At 41.1% G+C, this 20029-nt stretch overlaps 1 protein-coding gene across 5 annotated transcripts in view; it reads right to left on the minus strand.

Moving 5' to 3' along the window:
• Positions 1–345: 345 nt before the first annotated feature.
• Positions 346–20029, minus strand: part of ddx31 (DEAD (Asp-Glu-Ala-Asp) box polypeptide 31) — a 53608-nt gene continuing 33924 nt past the window's right edge. For all 5 annotated transcript variants that reach the window (XM_021606694.2, XM_021606692.2, XM_021606693.2 and 2 more), the window contains exon 21: positions 346–2332. In XM_021606694.2, coding sequence (XP_021462369.2) covers positions 2188–2332 — 145 coding nt within the window. In that variant the 3' untranslated portion in view covers positions 346–2187. The remainder of the gene's footprint in view (positions 2333–20029) is intronic.

Genomic DNA, 20029 nt, shown 5'->3' on the forward strand with positions numbered 1-20029 from the left:
AAGAGGTAGGCCTACCTTTGTGACAGAGAATTAGGTTGTATGTAGGCTGCTATATCCATAGATATGTCGGTCAATTCCTCCACGCTCAATGCACTCTAAACAACAGCCCTTGACTGACACAGAGGTAGGCCAAGTGAAGACCAAGACTTGAAATGAGCGGGTGTGCCATAGGTCTACTTTTTATTAAAGAAAATGGCAAAAAGCCCAGGCCAACCCCTTGTTTGCGTAAGACAGCAGTTAAAGTTTGCATCGGTAGACCGACTGGTGGAAAAGAAGGTCTGCATCGGTAGTCCGACTGTCTGTGGTTGAAATGTAAGACTAAGTTTTGAAAGTACCATGCTCAGATTCCTAATGACATATCAGATTTTATTATTTGCAAACAGGGACAGTTTCATTACAAACAAGACACACTGATTAGGCATTGGATAAACATGATAAGATGAACACATAGGTCTATCTCTGTCCATTCTTAGCCTGTCATTTCAGTAATTTGTGTAGTATTAAATAGGTTATCCTTAAAAAGGAAATTTAGCTCTGTTCTTTTTCAGTTTCAAAAGATTCTGCTAAAATTGCAGAATTGAACTTTAATACATATGAAAATAAAAGCCCAAAAACGTCAACACCTGTATAGCATACCAATCAACCAACCATAGCGGCAGGTAGCCTAGTGGTTAGAGCGTTGGGCCAGTACCCGAAATGTTGCTGGATCGAATCCCAAGCTGACAAGGCAAAGAAATTTGTCGTTCTGCCCCTGAACAAGGCAGTTAACCCACTGTTCCCCGGTAGGCCGTCATTGTATATAAGAACTGACTTGCTTAGTTAAATAAAGGTTAAAAAAAAGCCTATTTGTAAGACTGTATTCACCTGGAAAAAGTAGCAATGTAAAAACACGTGAAAAGTTTTTAAAAGATCACACTTGTAATTTTCTTTTGTTTTATCGGAACATGAGGTCATATTCACTGAGTATACCAAACATTAGGAACACCTTCCTAATATAGAGTTGCTTTTGACAGTTGTGTCAATTAAGCTTGGATGTCCTTTGGGTGGTGGCGCATTCTTGATCCACATGGAAAAAGGTTAAGCATTAAAAAAAAACAGCAGCGTTGCAGTTCTTGACGCCAACCAGTGCGCCCGGCACCCACCATACCCAGTTCAAAAGGCACTTCAATATTTTGTCTGGCCCATTCATCCACTGAATGGCTCACATACACAATCCCTGTCTCAATTGTCTAAAGGCTTAAAAATCCTTCTTTAACTTGTCTCCTCCCCTTCATCTACACTGATTGAAGTGACTTCAATAAGGGATCATAGCTTTCACCTCTCATGTCATGGAAAGAGCAGGTGTTCTTAATGTTTTGTATACTTATATGATTTCTGACATTCGGGAACATTTTAGATCGCATGAATGCATTTTGTTTCATTACCTTTATCACTTTCCATGATCTGGGTTTATTTTATGAAACAAATTCAACACCAAACATGTATTTTCAAAATTGAAAATGTTAATTTAAAGTCGTATCCACACAGATGTATACCAACATTCCTATCGATGCAGTAGCTGAAAATACAATTCTGACATTCTGGAGAACAACTTTTTTACTCTTTTCATGAAACGGTGACATACTTAACTTGTGTCGACGTGATAGACCATGGTGCGTGGCTCACCATACAATTCATTATAAAATAATACACACAACCTGAGACTGTCAGTCTGTTCTGAACTGCTAAAGAAAAACACTATACTCACTATGTCAAGTTCTGCTGCCCCATACTTGGGGGTTTTGTGTCAAGCATGGCTCTGGGATCAATTCTGTAGAAACACAGTAATTGTGCAAAGGTAGAGGGTTAAACAGTTATGGTAAGGATGGAATTCACCCATCCTTAAGCTACACAACCAGCACAATCACAAATCAACCCCTAGAACCCCTTCACCCGTTCTAGGTGCACCATTTTAGATGAGAAGATACTGGGCGTAATGAATATCAAATGACAGATACTCCACCTAATCTAAAAAAAAAAGAAGAAAAAAAAAGGGCTAGGTGGAGTTATTACCTTTTCAACTATAATTTGATCGGTTTAGATCTATGAGGGGCCGTCATAAACATGTCTAGACTATAGCTGCTAGGGACAAGAGATTGGTTTAGGAGTTAGGAGAGCTGTCCTGGGTAAGTGGGGATAACCTTTCAGCTATTCCACTCGGTCCTCCTCTCCGTTGGCTTGGCTTTTCTTCTTCTTCTTCTTTTTGGCTGCGGAGTCTCCATCAATCCCGCTGGCATATTCGGAGCGCGTGAGACTGGCCACTCGCTCTTCAGTGCTAAACTTCTTGAGAGGTCTGAGGGGAGAGAGCATAGGATGCAGCAGCTTCATTAGACAAGCGGTCCCTAATATACCAATTGGTAAAACATTAACACTCAAATCTCAACTTCAGAGCCGGATATACGTCATCAGAGCACGCAACATAACATTGTACTGTCGACACTCGGTTGTTTATATTAAAATTGTTTCATTAAATCCATTCAGACTGGAAAAACCCCAAGGCTTGATGGCATACCGGTAGAGAGGTATATCAAGTATTTTTTGATATACTAAAAGCTCCATTGTTAGATTGTTTTAACTACTCCTATAGAAATGGTAGTCTGTCAGGTTCTCAGCAGGAAGGTCTGATTTCTCTATTATTAAAACAAGACCCAGATGGCAAATATAAAGACCCGGTCTATCTAAAAAAAAAACTGGAGGCCCCCAATGTTGTGATGCAAAAAAATACTTGCAAAATGCATAGCACTCAAAATTAAAAGGGTTTTACCAGGTATTGTTTATCCTGATCAGACAGGTCTCTTACATGGACGATACACTGGAGATAAAAATACGACAACTACTAGAAATAATAGAACATCATGAAACATATAAGCCAGGAATGGTATTTATAGCGGATTTTGAAAAGGCATTTGATAAAGTAAGACTGGATTTTTTCAATTTCGGTAATTATCTTATAAAACGGGTAAAAATAATGTATAGCAACCCCAGGTGTAAAATAGTAAATAACGGCTACTTCTCAGAGAGTTTTGAATTGTCAAGAGGTGTTAAACAAGGGTGTCCGCTGTCACCATATCTATTCGTTATAAAATCAGATCCAATAACAACATTAGAGGATTAGAAATCCAAGGCTTAAAAACAAAGGTGTCCATGTATGCCGATGACTCAAGTTATATGTTAAGTCCGCAAGCTAGATCCCTGCAATGTCTCATTCAAGATCTAGATAACTTTTCTGTACTCTCTGGACTAAAACCTAAATATGATACAATATTATATATATACAATATATACAAAAAAGTGTACAATATTACATATCGGATCCTTAAAAAATACAACTTTTACATTACCTTGCAGCTTACCTATAAAATGGGCTGATGGTGAAGTAGACACTCGGTATTCATATCACAAAATATATAAATAAGCTCTCCACAATGAATTTCAATAGAAAACATGTAAAAATAGACAAGATCCTGCAAACATGGAGAGGTAAATACCTGTCTATTTATGTAAAAATTGCCCTGATTAACTCCTTAGTCATATCAGTTTACTCACTTAAGGCACTGCCTACTGCTGCTGATTCGTTTTTCTAATCATATGAGCAAAAAATATTTAGCTTTATCTGGGACGCTAAACCAGACAAAATAAAACATGTCTATCTATATAATGAATATGAATTGTGTGGGTTGAGATTAAATAGAAGCACTAAACCTCTAAAAGCTTCACTTATTCAAAAGTTTTACTTGAACCCTAAATGGTTATTGAATAGGTTACTACGAAAAGCTCATCTATTGTTTAAAAATTGCCTTTTTGCCTTTGTGTAGATTTCCATGTCTCATTTTCGATTAATTGAAAATGATACTTTGAAAAAAGTCTCTCTTTCTCAAACAAGTATGGCTACAATTCCAAATGTATCCCCTTGAAACACTACAACAAATATTATGGCTGAACTCAAACGTGCTGGTTGTTTAAATACCTGTATTTATGGGAAATATGTTTGAAAATGGTATTTTGTTCTTAAATGATATTGTAAATCGGAATGGTAGAGTTATGTCCTTCATGGAGTTATCAGAATTGTACAGAAAGGTCTGCTCAATCCAAGAGTACAACCAATTGATTACAGCATTACCCCAAAAATGGAGGAGGCAGGTGGTAGCAGGAGGAGGTAGTGAACTGGTCTGTCTGCCCAATATAAAGGATCAAAACTGGCGGAGGAATAAAAATAGCATAAATAGGAAAGTATACCAGTTTGTTGACAACTGTATACAAGGATGTTGACAACTGTGCCATACAGATTGCAAAATAGTTGGGAAGAGATTTTTGATATACCGATTCCATGGTACAGGGTAGGGTGTATGAGTTGAAATATAAAACACAAGATTCAAGACCTCATGCTTTTCAGCAAAAATGATTATATAGAATTCTTGCCACCAACAAAATGTTGAATATTTGGGGCATAAAATCATCAAAGCTCTGCAGATTTTGTTGTGAGGATACAGAATCAATAGACCATTTATTTTGGTATTGCCCTCGGGTAGCCTGTTTCTGATCTCAGGTTCAGGAATGGCTGAAAATGCATAGCATTAATGCATAGAAATAGTACTGTTAGGAGATCTGGAGAGACAGAGTCAGTCAATTACTAATATACAAATACTCTTAGTAAAAGTATTTATCTTCAACTCGCAATCTGTGGGTTCTATTTGATTAGATAGATTGAAATTGTACGTTAAACATCACAGCATAGTTGAAAGATATGTGTTGCATAGAAACCCGAAGTGGGTGGCCAGCAGAGATAGATGGGATGGGCTGAGGGTTGGGATGTGGAATTGGAGACAAGTGGGAGTGGAGTTGCTGTGCGGGAGATAGAATGATGGTCAAACATAAAAGTAAAAAAAAACAACTAATGCCGGTTTGCCTGAGGCTGATGCCATGCAGGTGTTTGTACACATGCATATACACAAAGTCTCATTCAAATAAACGCATACAAGAACTGACACATGCATGTAATAGTGCCAGACATGCATACAAACATATATAGTTGGCATTGCAATTGTGAATTGGGGGGTTCTTGAGGGTGGGGAATGGAATTATTTGTATTTTTAAAAATTATTCTTGGGGGGTGGGAGGGGTCTCGAATGGTTGAGGGAGAGCTATTGGGGAACTGTGTGGGGGATCTTGGAGGGTTCGGGTTCACGTTTTTTTTTGCCTGGTGGGAGATCTGTCAACGTGCTCTTGAGCAGGGCATTGACCCTGGATGCTTCTGTGTGTGTCACTCTGAATGGGAGTCTGTTGGATGACTTTTATAATGTAGGTGTTGAGCGGCTTTACTGCAAGTATATTGTATATGTTTCGGATATTTATTTTTCTTTTTTTTCTTCTTCTTCTTAATATCTCAACTTCATCCTGAACATACTACCTCTTCCCAAACAAGCCTCAGTTAGCCCAAAGACGGCACTACAGGAGAACAGACATCTCTGGCTGTGGTGAGACCTAATAGCCTATCTTCACAAGGAGGGAAAGAAGCACCAGAGAAAAGAGTGACTGACTGTTGTGTGTGTATAGGAGAGGTTCTCTATTGACCAGTGATAACTGCCATGTCACATCGCAGCAGGGGGACCATGTAAAACCAGCCTGTGTCTTTATCTAATCAATAACCCCTGGAGCTGGAGCCTGCCCTGGGCTGCCCAGCCCAACTCCAGCCCAGAGGGACATGTAGGGCCCACGGAGCACAGTAGACTGCAGCAAACACCCAGGGCAGTGACACTGATCACCCCAGAGGAGCCTGCTTCCAGTAACAGGATTATTGATCTGCAGCTATAGTGTGCTCTATAGGGAACCCTACTGGAGGACATATGAATGGGGAGCCTGACTGACTGAAGAGAATATATCTACACAAATCTCGGTTAACCCAGAACTGAAGTCTCCCATTATTGGTCAGATGCCCGATTAAGTTCTGGGTCCATAAATGTTTAGAGTAGAGCTAGAACGAGGATCGGAACCTGAACAAAGAGCTCCTCTCTCTTTGCAAGTAAGACGGGTTGTTTGTTTAGCAACAAAAATCGAGGTGTGCGCAACTATGGGGAAAAACAGACAGGGTTGGCATAGACTATTAACAAATGTAAGCTATATTTCATCTCCAATATTTATTGAAAACATATACATTTGCACAATGGGCATGTCACAGAAATACACCCTTACAGTTGTTAGTTTGCTAGTGAATTTGACCCATATTAAGCATTGACATGAAGTCAGTCAAAACACCTCAAAACAAGATATATCAATAACATGATGAAACAAACCACTTACGATTCCCCACATCGGAGTTCGTCATTCTTGCTAACAATCTGGCCACCCAGAATCACAACAATACGCTGACTTCTGCCCCATGGAAGCGCACATATGGTTAGCTGACAACGTCACAAACTATCTGTGGACCAAATGTCCCCTCCCCTTCCGAAATGTGAAAGACGCACCTGTGAAATCGTGATTTGTCTAAATCACAGGAAATGATGCTGCGCGATATCTCATGCATCCCATTGTATCATGAGATCTACGGTACCATTCATGTTTACATAGTCTGTCTATGAGAGATTAATCTACACACAGAATGCATCACTCTCACTTCCGGATCTGGCATCTGTCAAAAGTTCAATACTTAGCGGAGAATCCCCCCCTCAAACCCACCCGGTGCCATATGCATGCCTTTGCCCCTCCCCCTCACAGACGATTGTCATTGAAATACATCAACCCGCCTCAACTACATGCCAGATCAGTTTCTTTGAAATTGTAATGAAAGTTGTAACCAATTCCTTTTCAGTTATGGCTCTTTAAAAAAAAATAATAATAATCAACTACCTAACTTTTCAAAATGTTAATTCAAACAATTCAGAAAGTTGGAACAAATAACATTCACAATGACTGGAGAGATAAGGAATGTAGGATATGGGGCACAGTCTAAATATACTGCCATTTTATAGTCAGCTCTTGTTTGTTTAATTGTTTGCCGTCTGTTTGTTACCAAAGGACAAAGAACATTGTAAGCACAAGGGACAAAATAACCCCCTTAGGGCAAGTCCAAGTGCAACCTCAGCCTCACCACCAGAGGTGGCAACGTAAATAAACAATGAAAGGCGGTCCATGTAATTCTTAACACCCTTGGCTGTGTGAAGTCTAGCTAGAATTTACACCAGAGGGAGTAGGGAGTGTGTGTGAGATGTGCCTCTGAGAAGGCTTTGTGTATGTGTATGATGTGTTTGTTTGTTTGTTACTGGACTATTCAGGCAATTAGAGAGAGGACCTGCCTGGACAAGGACAGTGCAACACCGCAGCCATACATACACCTGTAATGAAGTCTCTACTGACAAGTGGCCGGAGGAAAAAAAAAAAAAAAAAAACACTGTCCCAGGATGCTTTCCAAATGGCACCCTATTCCCTATACAGTTCACTAATTTTCACCAGGGCCCATAGGGCTCTGGTCAAACTAGTGCACTATATAGGGCCAGAGGGGTCCTGAGAGAGACACTAGGAGAACGAGGGAGTCTGTTAGAAAGAGCCAATAGCTGTTATCAAATCAGTGAGACTATGGGTGTGTGTGTGAACATGAGAGCAGTGGTAACATTCAAAGCTGAGTCAACCATCAGACAGGCCATATGGATGATGTCTAGGCTGGGGTTAAAACAGTGAGTGTCGCTGTGTAAGTGAGTGTCTGTGAGCATAGTAAAACTGTAGAGGAGTGTCCGGTACTGTTTCGTGCAGGCTTTATTCATTAGGGGCCATGGCCAATAATTTGCCTAGCTGTTAAAAAGGACCGCAGCCAGTGAGTTCATTAACACTAGAACAGTCAGTTGGACTGCTCGTGAATTAAAAAATATTATTAGCCTGCCATTTTTAAAGTCATTGACTTTTCCCAAATAAGTCTATATAAAAAATGGGACAGATGGAGCAGGAGAACATGGCTGCCATTTTATGGCTCTTCAACAATCGTGCTATTTTATGTCGTTATTGCTACCATGCTACCATCTCATGCGATCTGGATATCAGAACAGCAATTAGTCACCTTGAACTGGACAAAGAATTTATCTTCAATGAGTTTACTCCAGACACCTGAACAGGTCATCCCCGTAATTTTCAGGAGAAAAAGACGGAAAAGATATAATGTAAAGAGATCAGGGTGCCTTGTGAGGATCCGCCGACGAGTGGCTAATCTGCTGTTGCCATCGGTACTATTGGCCAACGTACAATCGCTGGATAATAAGTTGGACGAACTATAAGCGGTTATATCCAAGTGCTTTGAAAGGCTGGTCATACCTCACATCAACACCATTATCCCAGAAACCCTAGACCCACTCCAATTTGCATATCACCCCAACAGATCCAAAGATGTAATCTCTATTGCACTCAACGCTGCACTTTCCCACCCGGACAAAAGGAACACCTATGTGAGAATGCTATTCATTGACTACAGCTCAGCGTTCCAACACTATAGTGCCCTCAAAGCTCATCACTAAGCTAAGGACCCTGGGACTAAACACCTGCCTCTGCAACTGGATCCGGGACTTCCTGATGGGCCGCCCCCAGGTGGTAAGGGTAGGGAACAAAAATCCGCAACATGGGAGCCCCTCAGGAGTGCATGCTCAGTCCCCTCCTGTACTCCCTGTTCACTCATGACTGCATGGCCAGGCATAACTCCAACACCATCCAGTTTGCCGATGACAGCAGTGGTAGACCTGATCACCAACAATGACAAGACAGCATATAGGGAGGTGGTGTCGTGGAAATAGTCGCTTAATCATATTCCTTAGATTCCGGAACTTGTGAATTGAAGAATACTTTATTACAAGGTTACAAGCCGAGTTGGTCCATGGGCCAGATCAACTTGCCCCCCCCCCCCACCCCCACTTGCACCCCCCTTCACTATTTTTACACTGCTGCTACTCTTGTTATTATCCATGCATAAGTCACTTAACTCTACCTACATGTATATTTTACCTTAATTACCCCGACTAACAGGTGCCCCCGCCCATCGACTCTGTACCGGTACCCCCTTTCTATAGCCTTGCTATTGTTATTTTACTGCTGCTCTTAATTTGTTACTTTTATTTCTTAAAATTGTTGGTCAAGGGCTTGTAAGTAAGCATCTCACTCAATGATCTACACCTGCTTTTATTTGATTTAACAAACTGTTAGAATCATAATATTACAAACAGAACTGGAGGTTTAACCAGCTTTATGAGAGCATGGCATTTTCTTTTTTTGCCCCTCCTTTTCCCGACAGTAGCGCCTGCTCTGCTTCTTCCGACAGTGGTATGTGCCGTGCCCAGTTGATAATCACCCCGATAATTGCCTCAAAACTGAACCTAAACGAATTTCACACATAATATTAAATAAATGAAGTATCATGAGGGAGAAAGGGGGAGGTTGGCTGAGTTGATGAACAAGGCTGAAGGGAACAATGCATAATTATGTAATCACCAAATGTGAATGAAAAGGGCTGGCTATTCTATTGCATTGACCTAATTATAATCTACAAATGGTAGGGATGTAACGGTACATGTATTCGTACTGAACCGTTCCGTACAGGGACCTCTGTTCGGTCCGCACTGTGAACCCGAATGAATACGCACAATGAAACATTTTACAAAATAAAAACACTAGGCCTATAGGCTATGCCTATGCTGTGTTGTATGCCTCCGAGTAAATCTGGGGGGAAAAAACCTAACATTTCAGGATATTCATTAAAACTAGCATGTTGTAATCAAAAATTCTAATCTTAATTGGCACATTTCAAACTGTCCTTTTGTGAGGCACAGAGGTGAGGTCGATAAACCAGGTTTGGAGGATCCTCAATTGTTTCAAATCTCCAGTTTGGGAACATTTTGGCTTCCCAGTATATCACAAACGGCGATTGACAAAGTTGTGGATAAAACATTAACAGTGTGTCACCACGCTCAACGAGAATAGCTTATGTAGCTGCCAAAACCTCAAATATGTTGACATTTACACCAACATCACCCCAGTATACCAGAACAAGACTGAAACGCAAAGAAATTACATCTCATCGCCTCTGCATTCAAACAGCCCTTACCAGCTGATTCTGACTGGGCCAAACTAAACAGCGATATGTGGGCTGTGTTTATATTTTTTTACAGTCTTTGGTTTATAGCCGCGGATATGCACCCATTCTCGTGGTTGAGAATAGGGGTTTCAGCACCTCATGAAATTGTTTGAGCCACGTTACGAACATTTCAGCAAACACGTAGGACCTGCTTTATAAAAGCAAGCCAAAGCCTTCAATGAATTGGCGAATGCACCCTGTGTTGCGCTTACTTAACAGTGACAGCCCATCACATTATCTCAGAATGGGAAATATACCGTGCTACCGACAAGCCCCCTTTATGAGTCACAAGTGCGCAATGGTACTGAAGGAGGCAGTGTCATGGCGCGTTCGTAACCAACATGAAGTGGTAATTTATTACATACGACTGGCAGAAATCTGCTTAAAACATCCCTCCAACTGGGAATTACTAGTGGGAAACTCATCTATCAACCTGAGCTCCCACTTCTCCCGTCTGACATCCCCTACTAAAGGAAATGGCCTCTGTAACAGCATTTTCGGCAGTTAAATGCAACAAAACATTGTTTATGAAAATTATAATTTTTACAATCATGACAGCTGTATTTTATTTTATGGCTGATGCAGCTTGTCGGCCAAATGCCCATCTGCTTTTCTCAACAAGTTCATATGACATTAACACATCAAACTGGTATTTACGATTTACGAAATTCCCACCTTCCACATGGTTAAACGCAACAGCAGAGTGGAAACTTGAGACCCAAACATAACAATGTTGAATATTGTGAATGGCATTTACATGTTCCTGCTGTACCGAAAACCCCAAAAGTACCAAACCGTGGGCTTGGTGAACCATTACAGTCCTACCAAATGGTATGTACATACATCAGTCCACAGAATCCTAGTAGTCTTATCAGTCTACTCTGGCATACTTGGAGTACACAGTGAGAGCGTGCATAATTTACAATGGCAAGAAGCCAAAGACAAATGGATGCACATGCTGTGTTAGCGTTGCTACAAACAGTGAATGAAAACGACTCAGACGGGGAAGAAATTAATAATCTCAGATGACTATTCTAATTCTGAGCCTCAGCCTGAACCTACACCTTATTTTTTTATACATTTGCAAAAACGTATAAAAATGTGTCAATATGGGGTAGTGTGTGTAGATTGAGGAAAAAAACAATTTAATTAAATACATTTTAGAATTAGGCTGTAACGTAACACAATGTGGAAAAGGGGAAGGGTTCTGGATACATTCTGAATGCACTGTATAATGATGTTTAGGCTACTGATTTCATAATTTGACCTTGCGTCTTGTTGGTTGGGGCATTTTGATATGTTTTAATGCCGTTTCATTGTTAGTTATAATTTAATTTAACCTTTATTTAACTAGGCAAGTCAGTTAGGAACATAATGACGGCCTACCCCGGATGACGCTGGGCCAATTGTGCGCCGCCCTATGAGACTCCCAATCAAGGCCGGATGTGATAAAGCCTGGAGTCGGACCAGGAACTGTAGTGACGCCTCTTGCAATGAGATGCAGTGCCTTAGACCGCTGCGCCATTTGGGAGAAAAAACAAAAAGGCACTCCAGTGGTATACACTGGATAAAAATATAAACATGTAAAGTGTTAGTCCCATGCTTTAAAACAAGCTAATTTCGCAAATTTTGTGCACAAATTTGTTTACATTCTAGTTAGTGAGCATTTCTCCTTTGCCACAATAATCCAGCCACCTGACAGGTGTGGCATATGAAGAAGCTGATTAAACAGCATGATCATTACACAGGTGCCCCTTGTGCTGGGGACAATAAAAGGCAACTAAAATGTGCAGTTTTGTCACACAACACAATGGCAGAAGTTTTGATGGAGCGTGCAACGTCAACCAGAGGTGTTGCCAAATAATTTAATGTTAATTTCTCTACCATAAGCCGCCTCCAACATCATTTTATAGAATTTGGCGGTAAGTCCAACCGGCCTCACAACAGCAGACCATGTCTGATGTCAATGTTGTGAACCGAGTGCCCCATGGTGGCAGTGGGGTTATGGTATAGGTAGGCATAAGCTACGGACAACAAACACAATTGCATTTTATCGATGGCAATTTGAATGCAGAGATACCTTCACGAGATCCCGAGGCCCATTGTCGTGACATTCATCTGCTGCCATCACCTTGTGTTTCAAGATAATGCACAGCCAGTATCACAAGGATCTGCACACAATTCCTGTAAGGTGAAAATGTCCCAGTTCTTACATGGCCTGCATACTCACCAGACATGTCACCCTTTGAGCATGTTTGGAATGCTCTGGATCATCATGTCATCCTTTGAGCAGTTTGGGATGCTCTGGATCAACATGTACGACCACGTGTCCCAGTTCACACCAATATCCAGCAACTTCGCACAGCCACTAAAGAGGAGTGGGACAACATCCCATTGTTCATTGGAACAGCCTGACTAATGTGAAGGAGATGTGTCATGCTGCATGAGGCAAATGGTGGTCATAACAGATAGACTGTATCACATCCGGCCATGATTGGGAGTCCAGAATGCTAATCTTTGAGTGTGAACTGCATTACTGTACGGTATTTACTGTATTACATGGGCTGGAAACCATGATAAAGCAGGGAGAGAACATGCGACTGGTGTAGCACATACGGCCTACAAAGCTACAAGTAAATTTAATTTGGAAATATAAGAGCCGATTTGTATAATTATTAAACATGCATATACATACACACACACACACACACCATAATATTTCCCATACTGTTATTAGCCTACCTCTTTCTCGATTGTTGCTTCATTCCATCCTCACTGTCAACAGTTAAATACATTGGTTGTCCTTATCTTCATTATTCTAATGACGACCTTGAATAATATATGACTAGAATTAGATGCAGAAGGCTTTCACTTCTCTTCACACAATTGAATGGTTATGGGTCTGAAAAAAAGAACTGCTACCAGCCTACTGACATTGCGCATTCACTCTTCTTTCAAACTACCCGGGTGTGTCATTAGCTGCTGTATTTAACATTCAGCAAACAAGAGCTTGTGTCCCTCTTCGAATAGTCTATTGGTATAAGAACTTCAAAAATGTTATGTACAACAAGCTATTCTAGTCTCACTTTTCCCCCATGGGACTCCCAAGAGCTAAGGAGCACTTTGAGGAGAGATGCCAACAGAGCACAGGTGCGTGCGTATTGCTTAATAGACAGATGCAATAAGTTAGACTCTTATTAATCATAACCCATCATTAATGCGCTAAATGCAAGGCTAATAATGCATTGAATGTATTACCTGAAAGGGGTAGGCTAGGACATCTATATATCAATCTAGAACAAAATGATCTATGTTGGATGCAATTTGAATGGATTTGATAGAGAAATACTGCAAGAGTGCTCCCGCGTGCACTGATTTAAAGCAAAAATACTCAAGTGATAGGCTGTTTTAAAACGCTGCTGCTGCAACTAAAAGTACATATATTAACAAAAAATAAATAAATATGAGACTACAGAAAGCCAGATGGAGATGGGAACATTTGACACGCATTCGAGTCTTTATATTACTGTAGCATAGACTACGCTTTAGCAAACGCAGGCCTACCTGTCACAAGAAAAATAAGTTACCCTGAGATGAAAGGTCTACATGCATTGTGAACTGCGCTCCATACTGAGATGGGCTGTCGGTCTCCACCCTGAGCGATGATGATTCATCATGCAGAGGCTGTACAGAAGCCAGATTTTGACATTGCATTATCATTTAACAGTTCAGTTTCACGCCATGCTGTTCATATAAATAATTTATCATCATTTACAGGTTTCTCGCAGTTATTGACTGTTTTCATTATGATTAACGTTTTTTTCTTAACAAATTAAGTTTGTAATATAGACTGTATCTGTCTCACAAATACACTAATTACATAAAAAGCACTGCAAATGACCTAGACCCATGTTGGCATATCAAAACAAAAATAAATAAAAACATTGGGACGGTTCAAGTTCAATTTGGGGACAGTTGAAGGCAGGATGGTGAGGAGAAAAAGTCAGTTGCAAGCCCTGGCCTCGTTTTCCCAGTTGCAATGTAACTTGAGCATTTAAGGTACATAGGGGGAGTGATGAGCTCTACAGCAGATTCTCACAACTCAATTGCTGGTTGAAAACTGTTGTTACCCAAAAGTTACAATTTGTAGTTAAATGGCCCTCTTCGTGGGACACACCCACAAACGGGACCATGCCTGGCTTGCTGAGGAGTTACGGACTCCATCCTAGCTGGAGGGGTGCTCTCATCTTATCTATGAACATAGACAGGGTTCTAACTCCTCTAGCTTAGAGGAGTCTGCCACTAGCACAGTCAGTGTAGTCAACTCAGCTATCCCCATTGCCTCGATCTAAGTTGGGCAAATCTCACTGGAATACACACCTCCATTCCTGTCATTATTGAAAGAGATGGTGATCTCAAAATAGGGCTACTTAAATGTTAGATCCCTTACTTCCAAGGAAGTTATGGACAATGAACTAATCACTGATCAATCTCGATGTGATTGGCCTGACTGAAACACGGGTTAAGCCTGATGAATTTACTGTGTTAATTGAGGCCTCTCGTCCTGGTTACACTAGTGACCACATCCCCCGCAAAGGCGGAGGTGTTGCTAACATTTACGATAGCAAATTTAAATTATCCCCCACAAAAATGACTGCGTTTTCATCTTTTGAGCTTCAAGTCATGAAATCTATGCAGCCTAATCAAACGTTTTTTTATAGCTACTGTTTACAGGCCTCCTGGACCGTATACCACGTTCCTCACTGAGTTCCCCGAATTCCTATCGGCAGATAATATTCAGATTTCTGGTGACTAATATTGACATGGAAAAGTCCACAGACCCACTTCAAAAGGCTTTCGGAGCCATCATCGACTCAGTGGGTTTTGTCCAACATGTCTCTAGACCTACTCACTGCCACAGTCATACTCTGGACCTAGTTTTGTCCCATGAAACAAAATATTATGGATCTTAATGTTTTTCCTCATAATACTGGACTGTCGGACCACCATTTTATTACGCTTGCAATCGCAACAAATAATCTGCTTAGACCCCAACGAAGGATCATTAAAAGCCGTGCTATAAATTCCCAGACAACCCAAAGACTCCTAGATGCCCTTCCAGACTCCCTCCACCTACTCAAGGACAGAGTACAAAAATCGGTTAACACCCTAAGGAACTAAATTTAACCTTGCGCAATACCCTAGATGCAGTCGCACCCCTAAAAACGTGGCATAAGAAAGTAGCTCCCTGGTAAACAGAAAATAACTGAGCCCTGATGCAAGCTTCTAGAAAATTGGAACGGAAATGGCGCTCCACCAAACTGGAAGTCTTCCGACTAGCTTGGAAAGACAGTACCGTACAATATCAAAGAGCCCTCACTGCTGCTCGATCATCCTATTTTTCCAACTTAATTGAGAATAAGAACCATTTAAAATGATTTTTGATACTGTCGCAAAGCTAACTAAAAATCCTTCCCCAAGAAGATGGCTTTCACTTCAGTAGTGATAAATTCATGAACTTCTATGACGAAAGGATCATGATCATTAGAAAGAAAATTTCAGACTCCATTACGGACTCCTCTTTAAATCTGCACATTCCTCCAAAGCTCAGTTGTCCTGAGTCTGCACAACACTGCCAGGAATTATGATCAAGGGAGACACTCAAGTGTTTTAATCCTCGATCTCTTGACATATTCATGAAAATAGTAATGGCCTCTAAACCTTTAAGCTGCATACTGGACCCTATTCCAACTAAACTACTGAAAGAGCTTTTTCCTGCGCGTGGCCCTCCTATGTTGAACATAATAAACGGATCCCTATCCACTGGATGTGAACCAAACTCACTAAAAGTGGCAGTAATTGAAAAAACAAAACCTTGACCCAGAAAATATAAAAAACTATATTGAATCTCCCCATTCCTCTCAAACATTTTATAAAAAGCTGTTGCACAGCAACTCACTGCCTTTCTGAAGACAATGTACAGTCGTGGCCAAAAGTTAAGAATGACACAAATACTAATTGTCATATACTCCCTCCAGAATGTTATGGAGAGTGATCAGATGACAGAGCACCACCCTCCTTTTGAAGCATCCAGTCTGTTATTCAAACTCAATCAGCATGACAGAATGATCTCCAGCCTTGTCAACACTCTCACGCTTGTGTTAAATACTTTTTTGCCCCACTGTACATATATGTTTGAGGAATTTTAATTATGAGATTTCTGTTTTGAATTTGGCGCCCTGCACTTTCACTGGCTGTTGTCATATCATCCCGTTAACGGATGTTGACGAGGACAAGGCTGGAGATCATTCTGTCATGCTGATTGAGTTCGAATAACAGGCTGGATGCTTCAAAAGGAGGGTGGTGCTTGGAATCATTGTTCTTCCTCTTTCAACCATGGTTACCTAAAAGGAAACACGTGCCGTCATCATTGCTTTGCACAATAAGGGCTTCACAGGCAAGGATATTGCTGCCAGTAAGATTGCACCTAAATCAACCATTTATCGGATCATCAAGAACTTCAAGAAGAGTGGTTCAATTGTTGTGAAGGCGGCTTCAGGGCGCCCAAGAAAGTCCAGCAAGTGCCAGGACCATCTTCTAAAGTTGATTCAGCTGCGGGATTGTGGCAACACCAGTACAGAGCTTGTTCAGGAATGGCAGCAGGCAGGTATGAGTGCATCTGCACGTACAGAGAGGCGAAGACTTTGAGGATAGCCAGGTGTCAAGAAGGACAGCAAAGAAGCCACTTCTCTCCAGGAAAAACATCAGGGACGGACTGATATTCTGCAAACGGTACAGGGATTGGACTGCTGAGGACTGGGGTAAAGTCATTTTCACTGATGAATCCCCTTTCCGATTGTTTGGGACATCCGGAAAAAAGCTTGTCCGGAGAAAACAAGGTGAGCGCTACCATCAGTCCTGTGTAATGCCAACAGTAAAAGCATCCGGAGACCACTCTGAGAGCAACATCTTCCAACCACCAAGGAACAGTTTGGTGACGAATAATGCCTTTTCCAGCATGATGGAGCACCTTGCCATAAGGCAAAAGTGATAACTAAGTGGATCGAGGAACAAAACATTGATATTTTGGGTCCATGGCCAGGAAACACTTGACCAGAAACTGCTACAGACCTATATCTATCTTACCCTGCCTTTCTAAGGTCTTCGAAAGCCAAGTCAACAAACAGATTACCGACCATTTCGAATCCCACCATGCCTTCTCCGCTATGCAATCTGGTTTCAGAGCTGGTCATGGGTGCACCTCAGCAAAGCGTCATGGTCCTAAACGATATCTTAACCGCCATCGATAAGAAACAATACTGTGCAGCCGTATTCATCGACCTGGCCAAGGCTTTCAACTCTGTCAATCACCACATCCTCATTGGCGACTCGATAGGCGTGGTCTCTCAAATGATTGCCTCGCCTGGTTCACCAACTACTTCTCAGATAGAGTTCAGTGTGTCAAATCGAAGGGTCTGTTGTCCGGGCCTCTGGCAGTCTCTATGGGGGTGCCACAGGGTTTAATTATTTTCTCTGTATACACCAATGACGTCGCTCTTGCTGCTGGTGATTCTTTGATCCACCTCTACGCAGACGACACCATTCTGTATACTGCTGGCCCTTCTTTGGACACTTAACAACCCTCCAGACGAGCTTCAATGCCATACAACTCTCCTTCCGTGGCCTCCAACTGCTCTTAAATACAAGTAAAACTAAATGCATGCTCTTCAACCGATCGCTGCCTGCACCTGCCCGCCCGTCGAGCATCACTACTCTGGACGGCTCTGATAGGTATTTGTAGTTGTCCACATATTCTAGGTGTCTGGTTAGACTCTAAACTCTCCTTCCAGACTCACATCAAACATCTTCAATCCAAAGTTAAATCTAGAATTAGCTTCCTATTTCGCAACAAAGCATCCTTCACTCATGCTGCCAAACATACCCTCGTAAAACTGACCATCCTACCGATCCTCGACTTCAGTGATGTCATTTACAAAATAGCCTGTCACCAAAGCCCCATACACTACCCACCACTGCGACCTGTATGCCCTCGTTGGCTGGTCCTCGCTAAATATTCGTCGACAAACCCACGGGCTCTAGCTCGTCTATAAAAGTCTTTGCTAGGTAAAGCTCGGCTTTATCTCAAATGATTCACCATAGCAACACCCACACGTAGTACGCGCTCCAGCAGGTATATTTCACTGGTCATCCCCAAAGCCAACACCTGCTTTGGCCGCCTTCAAGTTCTCTGCTGCCAATGACTGGAATTAAAATACCTATCAGAGCCGTCCAGAGTAGTGATGCTCGACGGGCAGGCAGGTGCAGGCAGCGATCGGTTGAAGAGCATGCATTTAGTTGTACTTGTATTTAAGAGCAGTTGGAGAATTGCAAAAATCACTGAAGTTGGAGGCTTATAATCTCCCTCACTAACTTTAAGCATCAGCTGTCAGAGCAGCTTACCGATCGCTGCAGCTGTACACAGCCAATCTGTAAATAGCCCATCCAACTAACAACCTACCTACCTACCTCATCCCCATATTTGTTTTTCTTCTCTGTAAATTGCTAAATTATTACCTCGCCACTATTGGCCTATTTATTGCCTTACCCCCTTACTTGATTTGCTCACACTGTACACAGATGTTTCTATTGTGTTATTGACTGTACGTTTGTTTATCCCATGTGTAACTGTTGTTTTTGTCGCACTGCTTTGCTTTATCTTGGCCAGGTCGCAGTTGTAAATGAGAACTTGTTCTCAACTGGTCTACCTGGTTAAATAAGGGTGAAAAAATATATATATATTTTTAACTGTTTAAGAGTGTTTCCCAAACAAGCACAGAGAGAACATAGTCGTTACACTACGTGCCGATATTAATGGGATCGAAAGAAAAGCAACACTGCTCTCGGATCAGCTTTCTCCATTCAAATCTTACCTAACATTAGATGTATTCTACAATACTGACATCAGATCAGCTCTGAGACAGTAATTTCAGAAAGTATTCATACCCCTCAACTTATTCCATATTTTGTTGTGCTAGAGCCTGAATTCAAAATGTATAAAAAATAAATTCTCACCCATCCACACACAATATTCCTCAAGCTCTGTCAAGTTGGTTGACAGCCATTGTCAAAGCTATAACTTGGCCACTCAAGAACATTCAATGTCATCTTGGTAAGCAACTCCAGCTTATATTTGGCCTTGTGTTTCAGGTTATTGTCCTGTTGAAAGGTGAATGTCTCCCAGGTTTTCCTCTAGGATATTGCCTGTGCATAGCTCTCCTCGGTTTATTTTTAACCTAAAAAAACACCATAGTCCTTGCCGATGACAAGCATACACAACATGATGAAGCCACCACCATGCTTGAAAATATAAAGAGTGGTACTCAGGGATGTTTTGGATTTGCTCCAAACATAACGCTTTGTATTAAGGACATAATGTTAATTTCTTTGCCACATACGTTGCAGTTTTTCGACTAAGCTATATAGTAAAGGTCATACCAAGGATCATTTGGCTATTTGATTTAGAATTTTAAAACCCCTTGAAGTAACAAAAAAACAAACAATTATTTGATCTTACTGCTGTTTGCCCATACAAATGCATTGAATAGAAGATTCATTACATGGAACAGATAGTTGCAAAAGAAATATCAATATTAAGTTTGTTCTACAGTGTCTCTCCGATAGAGAGATAATACATTTTTTATACATTTATTTAACCCCATATTTTGTGTCTTCAGAAAATATTCAGACCCCTTGACTTTTTCCACTTTGTTACGTTACAGCCTTATTCTAAAATTGTTTCAATTGTTTTCCCCCCTCAATCTACACACGAGCACAAACTACAAACAGAAACAGGTTTTTAGAAATGTTTGCTAAATTATAAATAAA

The sequence above is a fragment of the Oncorhynchus mykiss genome, chromosome 6, assembly GCF_013265735.2.
Source record: "Oncorhynchus mykiss isolate Arlee chromosome 6, USDA_OmykA_1.1, whole genome shotgun sequence".
NCBI classification, from domain to species: domain Eukaryota; kingdom Metazoa; phylum Chordata; class Actinopteri; order Salmoniformes; family Salmonidae; genus Oncorhynchus; species Oncorhynchus mykiss.